Here is a 24,368-nt window from a genome sequence, read left to right as displayed (position 1 = left end):
TTTTGAATGACCATCTATTTTTTAGTGGACACAGATTCCCTCCCAACTAGTTTGCTGGGAAGAGACATGGCCTTCAAAAACTAGTTTGCTTAAACCCAATCTGTAGCAATGAAAGACAAAGGAAGGAAAACAGTATAGGAAGTTTAACATGATAGGAATGTATTAACCATAAACATTTTTCATAACCTGAATTTCCAGATTAAGGGTGTCTAATGTTAAAAATTTGTAACAAACAACTCCAGATTAGTGTGGGACAGAAATAAATCCAGATCTAAAATAATGTAAGGCTAGTGGTAGGCATCTATTTCCATAGAGTTTCTCTTACACAGATTCTATTTTCATGGGTCTGAGATCTCTGTTTTGTTTTGCCTTTTCTTTATCATCCCTTAAAAGGAAAAGGCTCAGGGGAAGGAGGAATAGATGTATAATAGAGAACCATATACACAGCTGTGCCACATTACAAAGTCAAATCGCTGCGCTCCAGATTTAAAAAGGAGTGTTTGAAGTATTCACAGTAGCAGGATGAAACCAGATTTGTGGGATTGTTGGGAGTAGAAAATCTGGATAATCAGTGGTCTTTGCTTTCTTTTTTTATCCCCTTCTTCTTGCAGCGTAGGCCTGCAAGCTTCCCTAAAACCGTAACTGAGATGTCATCTAGTCAACAGCCTTATTTTCACTCCCTTCCTCTGGGACACTACTTGCTGTAACTCTAAGGAAAATAATATACATTTTAGAATCTGCCAAATATTCTAAGTCCCAAATTCTACTTTTTTAAAGTATATAATCTGGTAGGGAGTGTCCTCTGAATCCTAAACAGCTGTTTGAAAACAACATTCCACTGCTGAGAAATTCATCTCAAAAGACACTATTTATATAGGACCTAGGCAAAACAACCCCCTTCTGTTGGCTCAGCAGAAGCAGTCAAGAACCAAAGACTATTCTCAGGACTTTGTGAAAAGGTTTGTGGAAGCATCATGGATGAAGTAAACAAAAAACTCCTAACTCCTGCTCTATTAGGAATAATGGGTGTGTATGTCCCTGTTTACCAAATGGAGAAAGGACAAGACAGAAAAATTTCATTTCTGAGCTGCTAACATGGTGCTACAAAACACAGCGAATAAAAGGAAAAATATAAAAAAGATACTTAACAGCATCTTAAAGCTGGCTGTAAAACTTCAGCAATTGGGACTCACATAGGAACTGAATGATTTCAATGGAACAGTAGAGGGTCATTAAAAGCAAACATAATACACACTCTATCGTGCATATGTCATTTCTGATAACGGTACAACTGGTAGCAAATTATTCCACAACCCGCATATGCTTTCCTAATACTGACCAAGGTAATAAGGTTCCCACAAGTACGGTGAAAAACAAACCCAAACAAGTCATGCCAAATTCACTACTGAGATTACCTCAGAAACATCAGAGTAGACTTTTATTGCCCCCTCCAGAAAAGGCCAATTTGTTGAAACCAAATGTTCTGCAGAAATGTTTCGGTTTCAACAAACTTCTGTGGAAACGCAAGGCAGGGTTCCATCGGAAACCTGGCAGGCTGCTGGGGAGCTCACAGTGCCAGGGCACACAGCTTCCAGTCAGCACCGCCATGCTGACTACCTCAGAGTAAGCCTGGCAGCCCGGCTCTAGCAGGGGGTTCACAATCTAGGCTCCTTGCTCTGCAGCAGGGTACCTGGAAGCCCAAGCTCAGGATGGTGCTCTCAGGGCTTCCTTACTCCCTGCTCTAGAGCCAGGACTCTCAGGGCTTTCAGGCTCCCTGCTTTTTGCAGGGGAACCCCCTAACTTTGAGGGGCAGCCCGAGGAGTCTTCTAGTGCTGGGAAGCAGCTGACTGCTCCATTTCATGTAGGAAAAAATCAAACTGAAATGTTTTGATTTTTCTGAAACAAAAACGTTTTGGAATTTCTGTTCCATAGAATATTCTTAGTTTCAACCTGCTCTTCCTCAGAAACATGTTGGTACATCCTACTGCAAACTTGGCTGAAACTTGCAGGAGGATCTGGATATGATTCAGCATTATACGTGCCATGTGTTGTACCCACCCCTTAAAACTGCACTGATATCAATGACTCTTTGCAGTCATGGGGTCTGGTTCTGTGCTGTCACATTCACCCATGTTGAGTATTATTATTTCATACTCTGTGACAAGGCTCCCTGAAATCAGTGAAACTGCTTGTGTAATACAACACACTTTAAGTATGTGTGGCTGTATTGGGATGGTCTACTTTCGGTACATATCAATAATTGCACCACGTAAGATCTCTCTGTTACCTTTGACCTAACTAGCTTGGAACAGACCCAAAGGATAATGAGGAAAGGACTAGCAGATCAATCTTGCCCAACTGAGACGCTGAACAAGTACTGTTTATGCCCTACCATCTACTGTCGGGGACATATAATATACCTACATACAAACCACAACATCCTTCTCTGCAATGAATGTTCACAGCACTAAGGAAGGTACCTAGCTACCTAAGTTAATATCTGCCTGTTGCTTCATGTGGAAAAGATGTTAAAATAATGAAAACAGCAATGAACAAAGTTTTGCTCAAGGATCATCTTTCACTTTTACCATCTCTTTCCACAACATTTTGTTCTCAAGATCCTAGCAAGTGGAGTGCTTTGATTTTACCTTAATTAGTACAGCAATTTGCTAAAATTTGTTTTTCCCTTTCTACAGAGTCTTGATCAAGTTTAGCAACGAGTAGATTGATATGCTATACAAATTACTGCCACCATCTCCAAATCCTAAATTTTGAATAGCGAGATCTACCTGCACGGCTGAAAAACATGCAGCCCTGAAATTCAATGTTGAACCTCTGTGATCTAATTAAAACTCTGTAATTCTGCTATGGAAAGATGATTACTTTATGTTTGGAATAAGTGATTTTATTTATTTTTTTACACTGACAGAGCCTTCCTCATAATTATTCCTTTTGAAAGGCAGTCCAGACAAAGCAGCAAATTATTTCTAAAAAATTATCAATACACCTCAGAATGTGTGCTGTTATGGTGTCTCCACTGCTTAATTTGTAATGAAATAGGTGCTGGGGCCCAAGCAATTAGGTGCTGGAGCTCAAACACATTTTTTACTTTCATAACTGATGAGGCAAGCCCAGAGGTGCCAGGGCTATAGATTGCCAAGCCTAGAGGTGCTGGGGTTCAGCCCTGGCACAAATTAAGCACTGGATGTCTCAGACTATTACTATGATTTTTGTTGTTCAAGTTTTTAGTCAATTTCATGGCAGAGATACAGGGAAAAATCCCAGTCACTGAAAGGTTACATCCCAAGGCGGTGGGGGGAGGAGGAGGAACAAACCCACTCTGCATTCACCCTGTAACAGTGCCCCGCAGGGCTGAGCCTGGCTCCCCATTCTGGGCGTTGTGACTTTGGGTGCTAGGTTGCAACACCAATCAAGTTTGGCCCGTGCACCCTTCCATCTCCATCTATGGAGGGGCAGACATGTCAAACCTACGTTGTGCTGTGACCACATGAACCAGGTCGCAACACCTGGAGCGGAGAGCCAGACCCACAGGAGCTGCTGCTGTGGGAGGTCTCAAACGTTATTAAAATTCATGATTACCCTGAACACTGTGACCTCTGTGCCAAAATCATAGCCGAAGATCTTGTCTACACTTACCGGGGGATCGATGCGCGGTGATCGATGCATCGGTGGTCGATTTAGCGGGTCTAGTGAAGACCCACTAAATCAATTGCAGATCGCTATCTCGTCGACTCCTGTACTCCACCTGAACGAGAAGCGCAAGGGAAGTCGACAAGAGAGTGTCGACATAGCGTAGCGTGGACCCCGCGGTAAGTAGACCTAAGTACGTCGACTTCAGCGACGTTATTCACGTAGCTGAAGTTGCGTAAATTAGATCAATCTCCCCCCGGAGTGTAGACAAGGCCTTACTAATACACATGCCTCAGGAGTGCTAGGAGGCTGAGTGCTTACAGTACGAGAGGCTTAAGATTCCATCTGTTCTGCAAGAAAGCTGTGTCACTTTTACAGGGAAGAAATTTTATTCAATGTAATTCATCTTGAAGGACAAGAAATCTTCTGCAAGGCAGGTAGAATTTTAAGGCTCCTGGACTAGATGTGGCACTAATCACACAGTGTAGTGGTTGTAATACTTTGGGCAACACAGAGAGTTCTGGTTAGTTCTGAGTTCTCAAACACACAAGCTGGAATTCTTGTCAGCCAGTCAGAATGCTACCTCAAAACCAGACAAATAAAGTAGAAATAAAAAAAAATAAAACAGTTTGAGTTTGTTTTGTTTTTCTTTACCTTGAGCTCATCTGCATCATAGAAGTCTATGCGCACAGCAGGGACCATCCAGGTCTGGAAGAGAGTCGCCAGGATCTGTTTGGCAATAGCATCTGCAATGAGGTGGAAGTGAAGAGGGTTTCGCCTGGTATAAAAAGGGAGAGAAGGAGATATAGAAACCTTTGAACCAAGCTCCAATTATAAACAAAGGACACCAAAATCTACAAAACTTTACCCAACTCTACTGTAGCATGATAACATACAACACCTAGCACAACAGAGTCCAGGTCCATGGCTGAGGCTCCTAGGTGCTACCACAATCCACATGTATTAATTAATAATCACAGAAACACAGGATCAGCTTTTCAGCAGAATGTGCATCAGTGTGGTTCTATTTACTTCAATGGAGCGACGCTAATTTACACCAGTTGAAGATCTGACCTAAAAAATCCAATTCGGTTTTCTAAAAGAAAACAGTCCCCTTTTGGGGACCTGAACTGACAAGGTGATTGCATTTACTCTTCTGGGTTACCCTGGTGGTCTCTCTGTGTGATGACAATACTTGCTCCCGGGGAAGCAGGGAGATGAGAGGTTCAAACCCCCCCGCCAAAAAAACCAAACAAACATGGTGGTCTTCCAGTCCCATTGCGCCTGCACACACCATTGATTCAGAACACACGTCCGGTGACGCTTGGCAGAATTCGTTTTTTTTTAAATTTCAATGGAAAAAAATCAATTTTTATTTTCAACACTTCCCCCCCATTTTTATCAATTTTAATTTAATGCAAGTTTCTTCAGAGTGTCAGCGGCCTCCAACCGCGGGGAAAGCCACCTGGCTTCTGAATGGCTCCTTTCAAGGGCTCGCACTCCTCCTCCTCGTAGTTCTGGCTAGGGGTCTCTACTCTGCCCTACCAGCACCGCAGCCACCTCTTCTACACACACCTTGCGCCTGCGGGGATCATGTGTCAGTGGCCCCACAGTCATGCAGAGAGCCCTCTGCAAGCCCACTGTCACAGAAGTAAGAGGGGGTCCTGGTCAATACCCCCAGCTGGTGAGTGAGAGAGCAGATCCGTGACAGTGGGGCTAAAGAGGGCCGCTATGCTGCCACAGAGCTGGTGACACCCAATCCCTGCAGGCACAAGGTGAGCCGACAACAGATTGATTTTTTTTTCATTGACTGCAATGTGTCCACTGACATCGACGTTGACCGACCTTTATCAATTGAAATTGAATCCTGCCAAGCCGAGGTACGGCCTAGTCATCAATGCTAGGAGAACCTGGAGCTAGCTGTCCCATGCCAATGAGTACAGCTGTCTCAGCTACTGTAACAATGAAAGGTCTCAAGAAATTGATTGACTGGGTATTGTAAACCCCCTCATGCCCCTACCCCCATAAAGAAGGAAGGGTTGGAGGAAACCAGACACAAAGAGAAAATTTTGTTTAAAAATATGTCCAACTCGGATTCACACTAGGATTCATATAAACAAGGCTTAATCAAATGCATCCAACCAGGATGAGCGATTAATCAGAGCCAACCTGAGTTAAAGGTTTGATAAAGCTTACCGAACACTTTCACTGCAATAGGAGCTGTGACATGACCAACACTACGGTTAAATCACCTCTCTTTGCTTCCCTCTTTGGGGGAGGGAGAGCAACAGCCTGATCTTTATTCAACTTCCATGGTAGGAGTATGGAGACCTGTCATTGGAATTTAGCAATGATTTGTAGTAAGAAGGGGTACTGCATATTTATCCATAGGCTGGCAACTTCGCCATCAGCAAAGAGGGATGGGAATTTGTGAAAGCCACTAAGAAGACAGATGGTCCATTTAGCCCTTAGCATCAGCACAACCTTCTTTTGATCCCCTGGGAGGCATAATGGAGTCTCATTTATGTGGAATTTATAAAAGTAAATGGGTGCACTTGTCAAAGGACATTTTTCATCCACAATGGAGGAACGTTTAATTTCAGATGCTGGGGAAGGTAATGGTTGCTACTAAAATCTGCAATGTGAATAAGAATTTGGGGAACCTATGTATGTTTGGGCCCATGCACGTCTAAAATGGTCCATTATACTTTGCTTTGGTTTCACCCAAAAGGTCAAGTGTCTTCTCTTTCCCTATTCTCTGCCCCAGAGAACAATCTGTCCATTTTTTATTGTCATTCCCTTTCTGCTCTAAGGAAGATCATTCCGTTTTTCCTCAATGAACACAGTCAATCAAAAGAGTGTGAAAACGCATACAATGAACAGGATATAAAATGGCAGCACGTGTTCCAGCAGAAAAAGACAATCATAGTGACATTAGGTGTCAGCAACAGTTTTGCAGTGCCTCAGACACAAGCTTTCTGCATGTGGGGTCCGAGCCAACACTCAATGAAGTCAATGGAGTCATTCAGTGGAGATATGGATCATGCCACCCGTTTGAGAAAGAGTATAAAGAGTACAATGAGCAGTATAACAAGTGGCTGTACAACAAGATGGTAGGATAATTTCAGAGCTCTAACCTCACCCAATCTGAATTCAACAACATCAAACAAATTAAACTATAGTGGCCCCCAGTGTAGAGGAATTGAGAGTGTTTTAGCCTTTAGCATGCCCTGGGGCAGGGAGAGACTGGAGAAGGAATTCAGCCATTTGCCAGCTGCTGAGTATCTTATTAGCAAACCAATGTGGCAACAGTAATATGTCTAGATCTGCTTCACTAAACCAGCACGAGAGGAGAGGATGACACCACGGGTCATCTAAATTCCCCAGTAAGAGAAAACAGGTAGTTTGCCAAGAAAATCTGAGAACAACAGAGATTAAGAAAAGTATTTCACTGGCAGAGAAAAGTCCAGAGGAAACATAGTACAAAAGCAGTAAATCTGGGAACAGACAAAGCAATATGTCAAGGTGTGTTGGTAAGAGTGAAAATTCTATAGGCTCTTCTGTCCTGCAGAAGTTGAGATCGATCTCACTTTGGACATCTAATGTAGTTTTTGCAGATATCTCCCAGTTGCTTTTGTTTTGTAGCCTTACAGGGCCATTAATTCATATAACTCAAATTGGACTGGGAAAGGAGTAAAACTGAGGAAAACAAACAAACAAAAAGTTTCCCTTTACTTTAAACCATGAGTTAATAAAATAAAATTACACCAAATACTAATAGATGAAATAACGCAACAAAAAGGAAAAACATAATTTTTATATAAAGAAATTCATATGTTTGGAGGCATTTCATACTCATTCAAATGACTCAATGTGTATCAAACTTAAATAAAAGTAGCTAGGTTACATTTTCTTTAGTTTAGCTCCTCCTGGGAAAAAAGGAGTAGCTGTCCTACTCAAAAACCTCTTTCAAGATGTTAGATCACAGTGAAGATTCAGCTGGAAGGAAGGTATGTGTCAGAGGCAAAATAGGGGCTTAACAATTATGTTCCTAATACAGATCCCAGTGACCTGCTGACAGATACAACTGAACGGTATACCAGCCAAGGCATGTCTTCGGTGAGGTGATTTAATTATGTAATCAATTAGGCCCAGATCTACAAATAGATTTAGGTATTCCAATGCCTCACTTTTAGGCACCTAGAAAAATCACAGGAACAACTTCCCCGGCTTTGTGGATTGCTCTGAGGATTAGGCAGAAGATAGGCATCCTGATGCCCACAGTGAAGCAGCCCCATGCATGCCCAGAAGCAGAAAGATAGGCAACTAGGGAACTTTTATTGCAATACCATAGGCGCCAGGTGAGTTTAGGCACCTACTGGATTCAGCAGCCAAGCCAAGCAGGAGCTGTGTGTATTGCAATCCTACCTATAAATAAGACTTAGAAACCTAAGATCCTTTGTATATAGGGGCCTTAGAGACTAGGCGAAACTGTAAATAGTTCATAGCAATGACCAAACCCCACCAAGAATCCCGTAAGAACATATCAACTGAACTGTATCTAATAGATAATAATTGAGCCAGATTTAATAAGTAATAACCAACTCAAATCTAACAGAACATTGCTGGAGGTCATTCCATCCACCTTTGAATCTAGTCATTATTTTTTTCCCCAACAGTGGCATTAAACTACTGGATGTGGGGGGTTGTGTTGTGCGCACATGGACATTTGTGGGAGAAAGCAGCATCCCGACTCACTCTGAACTCCTTCTGGAACTCTAAGGCCATTGTACAGGCATTACTTGGGGACAGAGTCTTTGACCAGATGTGGTGGCTGGACCTTTTCAAGGTCTATAGGCTATGGGTTTCTGTGGAGTGTTTGTGAAATGGGTTCATAAAGCTCTATGATAAACCAAACTCCACTGTAAGAGTCAATGGTTTGAACACAGAATCCTTCTCATTATCAGAAGGCATGAGGCAGAGCTGTCTTCTTCCCCCATTATTATTTGCCAGTGTTATTGATCTACTAGCTGTAAGAATTTTGAACAACTCCACAAAAAGTAAAATTTCATTATCATCAGACGATGTTTTGATGTTCCTTTTGGAATCAATGAAATCTATTCCAACACTGAGACTGGTCTTTTTCCAATAAGGAGAAACGTTGGGCAAAAAGTATACAAATCTGAAAGAGAGGGTTTCACCTCACTCAATGGGAAGAAGAATCAGCTGAGAGCTGGCCTTCACATACTTTTGGCAGTGTGTGGTTTGGAGGGATGTTTGTGTGGGGGGGGAGGGGGGAAGGGGGGGGGGCGTCCATCTGTCACAATGAGGCTGATAGGGGGAGGGCACTCACGGTGGGCAAGGACAGTGAAGAGGTTTAAGTGGCAGCTGGAAAGAGTGGAAGTTGGGAGTGGGACAGTTATGTGTATGGAAAAACTGGGGAAAATTGTACTCTAATTACAAAGTAATGTGCTTTTGGCAAGTTATTTTGTTATTTTTGTATGTCTGTCTTGTCTTTTAAAATGCAAACTCGTCAGAGCAGGGACTGTCTTCTACTCTATGTTTCTACAGCACATGGCACAATGGCATCTGGTTGGGGCCTTTAGGCACTACCAGATGCAAAATAAATAATAAAACGTTAATTAAAGAGTCTGTCCCTCATTCTTGTGTCAGATTCAGGAGACAGCTTTCTTGGGGGCTGGTCCAAGTCTCTGGTCTGAACTCCCCCAGAAGCCAGGACTATCACAAACCTCACCATCTTCTGGTCCAAGTGCAAGGCACACTTCTTCAACCTGCCTTCACTAACACACACAGCAGCATGTACATTTCACAAAACAAAACAAAATTAAAATCCTACCCTACACACACAATTGCCCCTGCCCCCACCCCCACTGAGGGGGCCAGGCTGAGAGCAAGAATAAACGACATTTTAATCATATCACTTAACGAACTATTGGAAGGTGCTCAGATACTACAATGATGAGGGAGGTATAAGAACCTTAATAAAATAGGACTAGAGAGGCCTTAAGCTATCCATGGATGAAGATTCCTTATAATACATCACATCTGCAGAATTTAAATTTGTAGATTTGTGAACATTAAAATCTTTATTAAAACTTTAAAATATTTTCATGTAAACTAGGTTATTATTGCATTGATCCTTGTCTTTTTTATTTTAAATATTATTTACTGTAAATGTAAAGTATTTATATTGAAGTGATCATTTTGCCCAATGAGCAGTTACTTTTCACTTTCTCTCCCAGTCCCTTCCCCCATTTAGTGATGGCTTTAGTGTTCTGCACATTTCCTGCTGCTCTAGAAACCATAGGGACTTTCTATCCTTGAACGATTATTTAAAAAGAAAACAGCACTCATTTGACTCCGGCCAGTGGGTAGAAAGATAGTAACATTATAAATAATCCTCACCATGAATAAGCTGGGACATCTATTTACTTTTTTAAAATTAATGCATGCTGCTGGCTGAGTCCGTCATACTCAGAAGCGTGACTGGCATAAGGTTAGCAGTACAGCATCTCCCAAAAGGGTTTGTCTTGTTTAGTAAAAGTGGTCCAGTTTAGGTCTGGTTTAGCTAGCATGCTAATTACACGTTTCCTAAATTTAACCTTTTTTTCTAGATGAGATGCAGGGTAACAGCTTTAGCTTGATTTTTAGCTAGTGGAAACACACAAGTCATGACACTCAGATCCACCCTGCATAGAAACAACCCCTCTTATTAGGAGCCAAATTCTAAAACCTGCACAGAGAGGGAACAGGAAGGTCTGCAAGGCTCCCTTTCTCATCTTGCTGAACAAGCAAGCAGTTGATCTGTCCCCCTAAATATCAACTGAGGCCAGGGCTACCTATGCAGAGACCCATGCCTTAGCAGCACTCCCTGGTCAGGTCACAGCTGGAGTAACTTTTTGGGGGTTCAGGCGGAGGTAAAAAGAAACATTGGATATTTTCAGCTGAAAATTAGTTTAAACTTAAGCCAAGGTTCATTACATTGTACTCTGCATGTAAACAATGCTGTCTTGGGGTACATCTACACTACCCGCCGGATCGGCGGTTAGTGATCGATCTATCAGGGATCGATTTATCGCGTCTAGTGTAGACGCGATAAAATCGATCCCCGATCGCTCTGCTGTCGACTCTGAAACTCCACCGCAGCGAGAGGTGGAAGTGGAGTCGACAGGGGAGCGGCAGCGGTCGACTCGCCGCCATCCTCACGGCCAGGTAAATCGACCTAAGATATACGTTATTCGCGTAGCTGAAGTTGCGTATCTTAGGACCCCTCTTCCCCTCCCCCCAGTGTAGACCTAGCCTTGGAAACGGGCATACGTTTTAAAGATTAGCTTGATTGGAAAGAAAGGACTTTATGGTTAGCAGGAGCTACTAATCTGGAGAAATGTTCATACAGATCTCCGTGGTGCATTATGCAGGTTGAATGGGAGGGACACAAGTGGTTGGTTCAGAGAGTGTGAGTACAATTTCATGTCAGCTGTAGTTTCAAAGTCTGACTTGGGAGGCCACAAGTGAAAATTGGTTTGGAGATGTCTCCTTCTATTCCCATTTGTGCACAACACAACTCAGCATGGTCGACATTCTTTTGTGAGTGGGTGGGATCTTACTAGCAGCAGGCGTTGCAAGTCACAGATGAGTTGCATTGAAGGAGCTGTATGTGCGTGAAAGGTGGGATGGAGGCTTGCTTGCTCTATACCTGCCTTTAAACTGATGTTGTTAGTGCTTCACTTTTATGATCACTATGTTCACTCTCAAATATATTTGTAAAAGGGTGAAATGTACATGCATCCAAGCATGTTGTCAAAGACCTTTTTAGATTCTTCTGATCACCGATGTTTAGGCAGACGTGATCTAGCAGGCGCAAGATTTAACACTGCCAGCAACAAAGAAAAACTGAAGGATTGTGCCATGTAACTGAAGGAGTAGATTGCAAGAAAGCGGGATGTTTATAATGTGGGCAAACACTGTGCAGCTTCTCTCAGGCAGCTCTGCCAATGCACCTCAGCCTTGCCCTAGAACACCCCTGGAACACATCCTGTTGTCTGAGAGCTTGGCCTCTTCCAGGCAACCCTCTTGTTGTCCCCTCTTCTCCTGATGTATTTCATTTGGTGTTTGTTGTAAGAGCACTGATTGCAATGAGTTTGTCTGGCATTCATGCGGATGTCACACATGCTTTTATCGGAGTTTCATTGTAATTTAGTAATTAAAGGATGCTTCAGCTAGAGTGTCACTGTGTATTTTAATACAAAAGAGGTCCCTAGACTGCCTTATACAGTCTGTGGCAATTTTCTGAGAAAAGGATGTCATGTCAGTCTAATCATCCTCCCTCCTGTGCATTAACATATTTATTATATCCCTACCTTTGAGCTGGAGTGCACTAAAGAAAGACAAAAGACAGCAGGCGTGCTGGGTCATTAAGAATGTAGACAACAGGAGCTTCTAAAGATGGAGCACGCTATCCCCTCTCCCCTGCTTGAACATGCAGAAAATCTTGCATATTGAGCATGTTAGATCTCTGTGGGTCTTTCTCTGCCAGCTATTAAAACAGCAAGTTTGTGATTCCAGACATACCATACAGATCATGGGACACAAGCGAAGCTACTTATCCAAGCAGTTTGGAAACTATTTTTGTATTCAAGCACCAGGGAGTGGGAAGAGAAGGAGGTAGATGGTACAGTGGCATTAGCGGATGTCTTCCTTATAGGAATACCTAGGTTCAAAACTGTACCTCATTCCACAGTAAAAAGGAGCTGAATCAGAAAACATTCGTTCATGCCACAAAATCACAACAGCTTTTAGCACAGTTTGATGTAATTGACACACTTTTCTCAGGGGCAACTCAGCAGAACTGGAGTAGCACAGAGTTTGCAGGCTATGAAAAACAAGCATTGACTGTGCTGCATGGGGGGAAGCTTGCAGTCAGCCCTCAATCCTGGCCTGCAGTGTTCCTGCTCTCCATCTGTGATCATCTGAATTGCTAATTATGCCAGACTATATGGATGCTTTGTGATATGGATAAATTTCCAGTAGGGACTTGGTTGAGACCATCCAACTCATTTCACTTGTGATCTAAGTAGAGTGACCATATTTTCCCAAACAGGACATCCCAGGGGCCGGCCCAACCCCCCCTGCCACCCACCCATGTGGGGCCAGCCCAAGGCCCCCCTCTCCTCCCCATGTGCAGGGAGGCCCGAGCCCCCCTGCTGCCTGCCCATGCGGGGCCAGCCTGGCCCGAGCCACTTTCTTGAGCCCTTCCTCCCAGGTGGGGCTGGCGTTGCTGCACACACACCCCCGCACGTTCCTCCATGCCCCACTAGGGGTCTCACCCCCCCTTTATTGGCAAAACTGGGCATTTGTCCCGTTTGCTTTTGCCAACTGATTATCACTTGGCAAGAGCAAACGGGACAAATGCCCACTTTTGCCAAAAAAGTCAGGACGGCCAGGACAGAGCTTAAAAAAAGGGACTGTCCCGGCCAAAATGGGATGGTCATCCTAGATCTAAGCCAAATTTAAACATAGTTTTCCCAAGGTGAAGGCACTTACCCAATCCATCAGACATTTTTAATGCGTAAGATGGTGAGAAAAATGTTTCTAAAGCACCTAAGTCCCATTTTCAAAAGTGACTTAGCAGCCTAGTTCCTACTGACTTTCAATAAGACTTAGGCTCCTAAGTGCCAGGTCACTTTTGAAAATGGGACTTGGGTGCTTTTGAAATTTTACCCTATATGTCTAATATTGTAAAGTTGTGGCCTGCCTTAGAAACACAAACAAATTGTCCAGTGTTGCAAATCTTATTCCCATAAATATTCTTTTACTACCTAGAGCACTGTTAAAAGTAGTTCTTTACTAGATCTTTCACAAGCTATGTGCACCTCATATCTCATACAAAGACATGTCAAACACACCATGAACAATTATGCAAACACACATGTACTTATCTCTAAGTTAAGTAGCCCCACTTACTTTATTGAAACTGTTCACATGCTCAAAGTTGAGCACATGCATAAGTGTCTGAAGAATCGGGGCCATAAATTATAACATGAAAGCTACGAGAATGGGAATTGATGGTAACTAAACTAACCAGGATAGACAGACAAAAACCCCCACCCTATTTCTAGATTAAATAATATGGGTGACATCTAATTTCTAAGTAGGAGTTACAAGTCAATACTGGATGGTAATTAAAACTTATGTACAGTAATAACTATATCCAATGGAGAACACTTAGCTGTAAAGGAGTTAATTTGAGAGTTCAAGATCTCTGTCATTCTTTGCATCTCACACATCTTCTTAAACTTGTCAAGCTGTTTTTACTGGCGTTTCTTTCTGCAACAATTTCAATGTGTGATACATTTTCCTGCTACTATAAATGTACCTATAAATGATAATTTTCTTTTACTTTCCAGTGATCCTAGAAATAGAGAACTAAGGGAGGAAACAGTAAATCCCTCGCTCCTCATCGTCTGTAAAAACAAACAACAAAGCTATTTATACAAGTGTCAGTTAATTTCCAAAGTTCCCATATATGTCAGTGCAAAACAAACAAACAAACAAACAACATGAGAATGGGGTCATTCTTTCCTCTTTATGATCTCTCCAAAAGCTTGGGGAACAGGCAGTTTTTAATCATAGAATCATAGGACTGAAAGGGACCTCAAGAGGTCATCTAGTCCAGTCCCCTGAACTCATGGAAGTATTATCTAGACCATTCCTGACAGGTGCTTGTCTAACCTGCTTTTAAAAACCTCCAATGATGGAGATTCCACAACCCCCCTAGGCAATTCCTAATGTCCAACCTAAACCTCCCTTGCTGCAATTTAAGCCCATTGCTTCTTGTCCTATCCTCAGAGATTAAGAAAAACAATTTTTCTCCCTCCTCCTTGTAACAACCTTTTATGTACTTGAAAACTGTTATCATGTCTCTCTCTCTCCCCCCCCCCCCAAGTCTTCTCTTTTCCAGACTAAACAAAAGCAATTTTTTCAATCTTCCCTCATAGGTCATATTTTCTAGACCTTTAATCATTTTTGTTGCTCTTCGCTGGACTCTCTCCGATTTGTCCACATCCTTCCTCAAATGTGGCACACAGAACTGGACACAATACTCCAGCTGAGGCCTAGTCAGCGCAGAGTAGAGTGGAAGAATTACTTCTTGTGTCTTGCTTACAACACTCCTGCTATTACATCCCAGAATGATGTTCGCTTTTTTTTGCAACAGCGTTACACTGTTGACTCATACTTAGCTTGTGGTCCACTATGACCCCCAGATCCCTTTACGCTGTACTCCTTAAAATAAATAATAGATAATAGTTAAGCTGTTGCAAACCCCTGTGTAGACACACATATTTCAGTTTAATAGGTTAGCTTAAACCTGTTCCTAATCAATTTAAGTTAAACTGAAATAAGCCTAACTTAAAGTGAAATAGTGTCAATACAGCATTTTGAACCAGTTTAAGTTTAACTTCACACCCTAAGTTAAACCGGTTCAATTATGTGTATAGATACGCCCGGGATTCTTAGATTGCTATCACAGTAAGGGAATGTCTAAATTGTAATCGGGAGGTGTCACTGCAGCACATATAGACATACCCGAGCTAGCTGTGATCTAGCTAAATCAAATCTAGCTCAGGCAATAAGGACAGTGAAGTTTCAGAAGCTCAGAGAGCTACAGGGGCTAGCTCTCCCCACCTGGGACCTTGGGTATATACTAGAGCAGCCGGTGCCCATGATCTATCATTTAATCTATCTAGACCAAAGCTGACTCAAGTATTTCTACATGTGCTGCAATCATACCTCCAACTGCAGTGTAGACATACTCTTAGGGTCACATTTTGATACCCTTGTTCACATTGAGTATACCACAAATGGTCGCACTGGACCTGATCCTCTACTGTCTTGCACTTTCTGCAGTCATTTACAGCTGTACTAAGTACACCACACTTCTGATTTAGGAGAGTTTTACACTCACTTTACACTGGTAATAAGTGACTACACAAGTGGCAAGGCAGTGAAGAATCATGCCTACTGGCTTCAATGGGACCACTCCTGGTGCAAGGTAACATTGACCCTGAGTAAGGGCAAAGCATTCATGCTCTTAGCACATTTTGATAACCTACCTAGTCTGCTTTAGGTTGATCATCTCTCTCCCCCTTTTCACCCCCTCCCCCGACAGGAAAACATTTCACTACATGTACACTTACAGAGGTTTGTAGAGTACAGGCATTACAGGCGTAGCTATACTCTGCAGCGAAAGGCAAGCTGCATTCACACTTGATACTGTGATGTGTAGCAATACACCACAGTGAAAGGCTCAGACAGTGGAGAGGCAGTGGGGAAAGACTTTCATCACGGTGAGGAAAGGCTCTGGCTGGGGGGAGGAAGCAGGACACTACACTGCTAAAAATAGCAGTGTAGACGTGGGAGGCACAGCTTGGGCATGTGGAGAGTCACGCAGGGTATAGACCCTGGGGAGGTTCAGGCTTGTAGGGCACTCTATTCGTCTAAGCCATGCCTCCCCATCTACATTGCTATTTATACCCTGGCTAGCTGGGGCATGCAGCATCTGTACTCTACACTCCACTCTGAGTGTAGACACATCTTTTTGTTGCCCCTCACCAACATGACCAATGGACGTAAGATGAGTATACACTATTACGCACAATGCCAATATTCTAGGAGTGCCATTTCTTTTGCCAACTGGACATTTCTTCTTCAGTCTCAAACACAGTCACACTCTACTAGCTCTAACTGCACTTGATATGCTAAGGCCAGATTGTGAACACCATACACTCACTGAAGACACAGGAGTGCACAATCTAGCCCTTGGTGAGTATATTGTGTACGGTAACAGGTCTACTTTGGAAAAATATGGTGTAAACTGTAGGCTGTGGCAACATAATCGCCATGTTTGTATATAAATCTCAAATTCCTATCTACACCTGTGCCATAAACTATTAGACCTAGGCCTAATGAGTATTATATTATTATTTTACATCACTCAAGTGTGCTAGGCATTTTATAGTACAGATAGACAGATACAGTCCCTATGCTCCCATAAGGAATTGGGTGTAACTGACTGGACCACTGATCCATGAGCCCACTACAGAAGTCTGCATGAAGGGGGAGTTGTAAACTACTCCTGGCACAGTGGGGGGTAGATGTAAGTCCCAACCTCTCTTACAACATACAAGAAGAGAAAGCCACTTTTACCTGTGAAATAAGACCGATTTGACAAGCGTGACAACATCCCGACTGGCGTTGTATCCAGCACAAACAATGGCGACATGGATCGTCTGAGGGAGAAAAGGACACAAAAGGAACAAAAATAAAGCCTTTTTTTGTGTTTTATCATTCATGAAAGAGAAAACATACATGACAGGGCTATATTTATTGCGGCAATTGTTGGAGATCGGAGTGGGTGGTCTGCAGCTGTTTGCAGCCCACTTGAGGCAGTTTTGTTAAAAACATTTTAATTGAGTTATAACACCATCATCATTCCAAAGTCATTACTGTTGCTAAATTACATCTGATGTAGGAAAGGCATTGTATTTATCAACTGTGCAAGTATTTTATATTTGTGTGTGTATGCATTACACACACACACACACACACACATATATAAAATTTCTGTGTATACTATTCAAAGTACGCAAATATGTGCAGACATTTTAAACACTGTTTTATCTTCTGTACTGAGATTTACAAATGTATGTATGTTTGCTATAAGCAGACACGTTCAGGAATTTTACATCATGTAAAAACTAAATATGGTTATTTAGCTTTTAATATGAGGTGGAGCAAGACGGAGGAAGACACAAGAATAGTTTTAACTCTTCTCCCCACCCTCCTTTGAATCTGAGGCAGAGGTTTGGCAAGTTCTTCTGTTAGGCTCAAGGAGGGGTAGGGAAAGGTCCCCAGCAATAATTATCAACTAACATGAACGTCGTTCATTTACCCTGCTCTGAATGTTTCACAGTAAATCATTGCCATTGCTTTGGGAAATAGAAAATTAACCTTTACGGATTTTGATTTGAACATCCCCCACTCTTCCTTTTTTTTTTTTTAAATGAACAAAGAGGGCAAGGAGAGCTCACCACGCTGAGAACAAAGCTCTGAAACGGGACATTGCTGTGAAACTGTAGGGATGCCTAGCTGGTTTCCATTTGAAGCTTGGCTAGCTAGTTTCTCACTCAGACAGCTCTCACTTTCTGGAGGGAGTCCACTATGCAGAGAACAAATAGGAATTCTCACTCCTCACATAGTCAGCAGTCCCCAAAAGTGGACTGTAACACAGGCTGGGACGATCTGTAGGTTTGAGAGACATGTATTATCCGTACAACCAGAATCTGGAGTGGTGGGTGGCAGGAAGAAGAGCTGCACCATGTGTTAGGTATCAGTAGGGCTATAATTTTGTCACAAGGTCACATAAATGATAAATTTGAGTAGAGTTTGTGAAATCTTTGAAATGGCGGTAAAAACGTATTTGGTTAGCATCCCTCAGGTTTGACCCATCTGCCCCTCTGTCTCCATCTACAGGGGACAGATGGGCAAACCTGAGAGGTGCTGTGTCCCCAAGCACCAGGTTGCAACGCCCACATCAGGGAGCTGGGCCCAACTCCATGGGACAGGAGCCACTGCTCTGGGGTGAGTGCAGGGTGGGCTCGCTCTTCGCCCTCACTCCCAGGGCCTCACCTTTCAGCCCCCCGCCCCACTATATTATTGTGTATGTTGATGTAGCAAAAACTACTGGTGACCTTTCTGTGACTTATTTTTTCCATGCATCTCTGCTACAAAATTTACTAAAAAAAATTCCTTGCCAAAATTGTAGCTTTAGGTATCAGTCACATTAGATTTATTGCAGCAAACTTTGGGAGTGATGCTGTGAGGTATTCAATGCTATAAACTCACACTGAAGTCAGTGGAGTTGAGGCCATTCAGCACTTAGCAAGATCAGACCCCGCGTCACCATCCTGATATAACAAAACAAGATAGGTTGCCAGAGTAACAGCAGTTTAACCTATAACTGCTGAATCTATAGACTTGGATTCCAGTATATTTTTGATAGTCTCCCATCTGGGTGTCTCCCAATTTATCTATGGCTTTATGGAGATCTAAGCCCTTACTGTCAATTAAAGTCATGTTAGCAGACCAGTTTTATACACAGCTTAAACTCTACTTTCTTCTGGTGATTGTAGACCATGTACAATCATTCTGAAGCCATGTTATGGACTGGGCTTAGACACAATATTGCTTACAAGCACAGTTTTGCCTGGTCTGTCCTGACCAGAAAAATCAGATTCTAAACTGTGTTAGCATGAGCCTATCCTGTCTCTAATCTCCCTTTTCTAAGCAAGTTGGTTGAGAAGTTACCAAAAAATTGTCTCTCATGCCACCTGTCAGCTGCCAATGTCCTAGATCCCCCTTAGTCAGGCTTCAGGCCAGAGCACAATAGAAAGACGGTACTTGTTGCTCTGTTGAATGACTTCCTCCGGCCCAGAGACAAGGGAAAAACATCCATAGGACACCTGCTGGACCTCTTTGCAGCACTTGATACTATTGATCACCAGATGCTCCTGTCCTGCCTCCAAGATGCTGTGGGAATGAACAAAAATGTCCTGGAATATTTCAGAGGGTTATTATGGATAGCTGGTCCCCCAACTTCCAAAGACTTCACCTGCAGTGTGCTGCAAGGCTTAGTCCTCCCCCAGATATTATTCAACATTTGTACAAAGCCACTGGGAAAGCTGGTGAGACAAGATGGGCTGCAGCATCAACAATACACAGACACAACCCTGTTCTATATCTCCCTTCGCTCAAAGGCAAACAGCGCCATCTCCCAGCTTTCTTTATGCCTACCCAAATTCAGCACCTGGTTGAGGAGCCATTTAAATCCAGGCAAGACTGAGTGATGCTAGCAGGAAGAGGTAGGCACTTCAGAGAACTTGCCTCCTCTGTAATATTCCTCACTATCAAGGACATCTCCCTCAGATTACTAAATTGGTCAGCAGCCATAGATCCTTTTGAAATTCCTCGATGCTCCTGGATACCCACTTCCATCTGCAACTGGCTAGAAGATTCTATCCATCCTATCAGACCCAGACCTGGCCACACTGATTCATGCATTGTAACCTCTGGGACAATGGTCTTCAAGACAATGTACTCAAGACCAAGTCGCTTGTCTAACACAAGACATTGAAGATGCCTTCAAGAAGGACAAAAAAGTTGGTGCTGTCCTGATGAGACTTGTCAGCTGCATATGACACTGTCTGGCATGTGGGGCTGACAGCCAAGTTTGTGCAGTTCTTCATGGAAATGATAAAGAATTGGACCTTGATCTTGCAAGCTGGAGACAAAGTTAGTGAACTTAGGCATCTCTGTGATGGACTCCTGCAAGGATCTGTTCTAGCTCCTATTCTTTTTAAATTACTTACCTATGATCTACCAACAACTAAGGCTGATAAGAACATACATGGGGATGGATACCTCTCTCGCTGATATTGGGCAGCAGTTTGGGGCAGAAGTCAGCACATGCATCTCATTGACTCGGAGCTGAACACAGCCACCCGTACTATTAGTGGTTCTCTTAGCCACACATTAACATCTAATTTATATGTATTGGCCTATATGGCTCCCCAAAACTTCAAGGAGATGCCATCATCCTGAAAACTGCCTGGAGAGCTATGATGGATGAAAACAACCTGCTGCATCCAAGGCTGACAAAAGATGCAAGTAAGCAATGCACAGAAGATCTGCATGGCTCTGGAAGAAAACACTTACGCAACCTGCAATTACTGCTGGCTTACTATGACTGACTTTGCGACATCCTTTAGCAGCAGCCACTCATGTATTCATGTCCAGTGTTGCCAGCCCAACACCAATCTCAGATGAACCAGGGCATAGTGAGGTCAACAGCTATGTCCTCACAGAGTGAAAGCCACTCTAGTACCGAGAGGCAGGCATGCTGACAAACATTAGAAGCCCTAACCTATGACCACTCGTTTGCAGCTTGGGACACAGCTCCTGGACTTGGTTTAACAAGCTGCTGACTGGAACCACCAGAATGGCTGCCCTAATGCAGAAATTTGGTTTAGCCCAATCTTCAGTGTGACCGCAAGGCAGCGATGAGGACAGTTAAACGTGTGGTAGAGAAGTGCACAAATAGAAGATTGGAGGATGAAGTGCAACACCTTGCTAGTTTTAATGATGAAGCCAGATGGCTGAACAATTTAGATATTGACTTGTGGTGCATGTGACAACTTCCACACTCAAATCTGCAACTCATATCCAAGTATGAAGCCACATACCCTGAGAAAGCTCCAGCTGCCACAAAATGTAGCAGACCACCACCATGAAGACATCTCCCCAGTGCTCTGCTCTGTGCTAAGTCCAGTTCTAAACCATTGTCTGGATATTCAAAGCCCTCCATGACATAGCCCATAGCAACCTAACAGCGCCTCTCCTTCTGCAATGATAATCTCCCACAACAGCTACATTCCGCCACAACAATACATCTGTCCACTAGTAGTGGGAGGTCTACAAGGGCAAGACATAGAACTTTCACAAGACTTGGATCTAGCTAATGTAAGCAAGAGATGAGAATGACCACAGACCTGATCAGACTTCTCTGCCCCTCATGCTACATTACCCCATCAGAACAGCTATCCCAGCCCACAGGACACAATAGGAAGTGGTGGCTGGGCTGGAATATGTTGCACATGCTATAAAATGTTAAATATCATCAGCTAAATCATAAATATTATCACAGAAATCGTGTTATCAGAGAATAAATTTTAATCACATTTAATTGCATTTTCAAATGTTTTATTATTATTAAAACTACCCCAAATGGAGAGTTATTAAATGTTTCAAGATTTAAAGAGCTCCTTGACTGTGATCAACAGTCTAGTACCAGCACTTTTATTCTCCCACAGAGCTCTAGCCTCGCCCCTTCTTTTGTACTGCTTCCCAGACCCTTCCCCTTCTCTACTCCACACCCCAAGCCTTGCTACAAGCGCTCTTAGGTCAGAAATGTAGAAAGATTCAGTTAATACCTCCAAATTTTGAAAAACTAAATATGTGTGTGTGTGTGGGAAGGCATACTGCCCTCACACACACAAACACAGAGCTGGCATCTCCAGTAATAGCATAAACAATGAGACCCCTGGCAAATCTGATAATAGGGAAGTTAAAATTAAACTTCCATTGCTGTCACTGAATTATAATGTGAATTCCTTAAGAAGAAGGAAAAGTTATTTCGTTATCAATATTGCATGTGGTTAGATAGGGGACGGCATGCACAGTGAGGTTTCATGTTTTATATAACCATTGCCTCCAGCTAAACCCCACAGAGGAAGCACATGTATTTCTGGAAGGCCACTTAAACTATTATCTTTTTTAACAGCTATTCATTTGCCCTAAATTGGTTGAGGGCATTGAGGCTAGGACTGAACTAACCAGTACTCGACTAAGAATAAGAAGGAAGGTCAAATTTATTTACTTAGGGCCTTATCCTCCTGCCACTGAATTCTATGGCAAATCTCTCCTGTATTACACAAAGAGCAAGATCAGACCCTCATTGTTTGGAGGAAGAAGTCTGACTCCCCACCTTTAGCCCCAGTATTACATATTTTGATTGTCAGAAAAAAAGCCTAGCACTGGAAACCTGTGTTTTAGTTTTAATAGATACATCAAATTTGTCAGCTGAATAGACAGCAGACTTAATTTTATATGAAGAGATAATTAAGACTAATTTTTGCCCCTCAATCATATGATTTTTCATCTTCTATTTTTTCAGGAAAAAAACAAGAAAAAATGAGTGACAGGTATCAGATTAAACATGTTAATTTTTTAATGGGGGTGAGTAATCTATTTTTGACCCTCCTGCCCCTGCCAGTTTGGCTTCATTTTGAACTAGGCCTCACCCTGGCTTCCCATTTTACACCTGAAAATTTGTGGATGCATGTTGATATCATTTAGATGTCCAGCTACCTGATTTGCAGATACAATCATATAGTTGAATGTTTACATGACATCCACTGCAAACATGCAGGCATAAAATGAACGACTACTCAAAAACAGACACCCCCATATCCCAAGCCCATGGAATTGACCAACCTCTCCTACAAGAGTCTGCAGTAGCTAATTGTATAGAACATGTGGCTCTGCATCAGCTGCTACTAGATACTCCATTGATAGGCAATTCAGAAAAGCAAACAGATTAGACAGCAGCAATCTAAGGAACAGAAATTCAGAGTTGTGCTGACAGGATGGCTGGTGCACAAACAAGGAAGTAAGGTTTTAAAAAGCACTGTATCCTTATCAGCTCATTTGGAAACATCTGGGGCCAGATTCACAGCTGAAGTATATCAGCGTTGCTTTAGTGCAGTCAATAGAGGCTGGTTTACACCTGAATCTGGACCATGAGACTCAAAAACAAGACATCAGCCAAATAACAAGAGAGACCAACATAAGGAAGAAAAATTAATATTTTCAAGAGTATCAAAAGACGACAAAAGCAAAGTATACTGTAAATCTATTAGAATTTACTGCACAACATCTCTTGCAGGGAATTGCAGCATTTTCAGAAGCACACTCCTTGGGTGAATAAATCCCCCCTTCCCCCGCATTCATTGTTTCTGGTAATGCTTTTTGTTTTACCTCACACTTCTCCACTGCTGGCTGCTGCCCACACTCTGAGCTGTTCCCTGCCACGATGCCAGCCCGCAGGCTCTCACTGTCCCCAGTCCCCTCCTCCATGGAGTAGGTTTTTGAATGATTGCCACGACGGTGTGTTGGGCTCCGGCTCTGCGCCAGGCTGAGCTGCTTGCGGAGCGCCCGGTTCTCCTCCTCCACCTCCCGCATGCGTATTTCCAAGCTCTCCCGCTCCCGCTGGTTCGAAGCTGTGTAATGAGGGCTATGGGGCTGAGATTCGATTGGCGACAGCGACACCGCCTTCCCATCTAAGGGATGGAAAATAATATCTGGATGAGAGCAGGGTTAACATTTTGTGTGTGCTTTACATAGCGAAAACAGACAATTCTTTCAAATAAATCCACCTCTTATATAGACTAAGGTCCCGATTCAAGAAAACACTTAAGCACATGGTTAACGTTAGGCAAGTGCTTCAGGCCTACTGACTTCAAGTCCCATTAACTTCAAGGGAATTTAAGTACATATATAAAGATGAGCATGTCTGTCTTGGACAGGGGAGTTTGCCAGAATCAGGGCCAGAACTGGAAGATAATGAGGAACAGGAGGATTTAATATAATGACAATTAATATATTGTTAGAGGCAGTGACAATTAATATACAGTGAGGGAAGAAAATGTTTTTTAAAAAATGTATGAGACAAAGTATTTTTTCTATTCCCTCACCCAAAAAATTGCAGCATTTCAGGTGTCACATCTTGCCAAGAATTGACCCTGCATGATTTCATGTGTGAGGGAGTGATTTACATCACTCAGGAGAGACCCAAGATGCATGAGAAGGAAAACATAATTACATATAATGTACCCAAGAGAGGATCATTCCACCGTCTGTTCCAGGTGTGTTATTGCCACAAGGGTTTAGAGAGAGAAAATGGAGAGAGGCAGCCAATCTTTTAGTGACAGAGACATTCTTCCAAATTGCTTTTAACAGAGCAATATATTCATGGCAAATGTTTGAGAGGTGATTAAAAAAAAACAAATCTAGTGTTAAAT

General features: G+C 42.7%; 1 protein-coding gene across 3 annotated transcripts in view; it reads right to left on the bottom strand.

Moving 5' to 3' along the window:
* LARGE1 (LARGE xylosyl- and glucuronyltransferase 1) overlaps nucleotides 1-24,368 on the bottom strand; it is a 273,403-nt gene that overhangs the window by 178,454 nt on the left and 70,581 nt on the right. For all 3 annotated transcript variants that reach the window (XM_065415070.1, XM_065415078.1, XM_065415086.1), the window contains exons 2-4: nucleotides 23,326-23,627; nucleotides 16,879-16,961; nucleotides 4,306-4,429 (exon numbers count right to left, since the gene is read on the bottom strand). In XM_065415070.1, the coding sequence (XP_065271142.1) occupies nucleotides 4,306-4,429; nucleotides 16,879-16,961; nucleotides 23,326-23,627 (509 nt within the window). The remainder of the gene's footprint in view (nucleotides 1-4,305; nucleotides 4,430-16,878; nucleotides 16,962-23,325; nucleotides 23,628-24,368) is intronic.

Source organism: Emys orbicularis, chromosome 1 (genome assembly GCF_028017835.1).
Source record: "Emys orbicularis isolate rEmyOrb1 chromosome 1, rEmyOrb1.hap1, whole genome shotgun sequence".
NCBI classification, from domain to species: domain Eukaryota; kingdom Metazoa; phylum Chordata; order Testudines; family Emydidae; genus Emys; species Emys orbicularis.
This window is presented reverse-complemented; position numbering and strand designations above follow the sequence as displayed.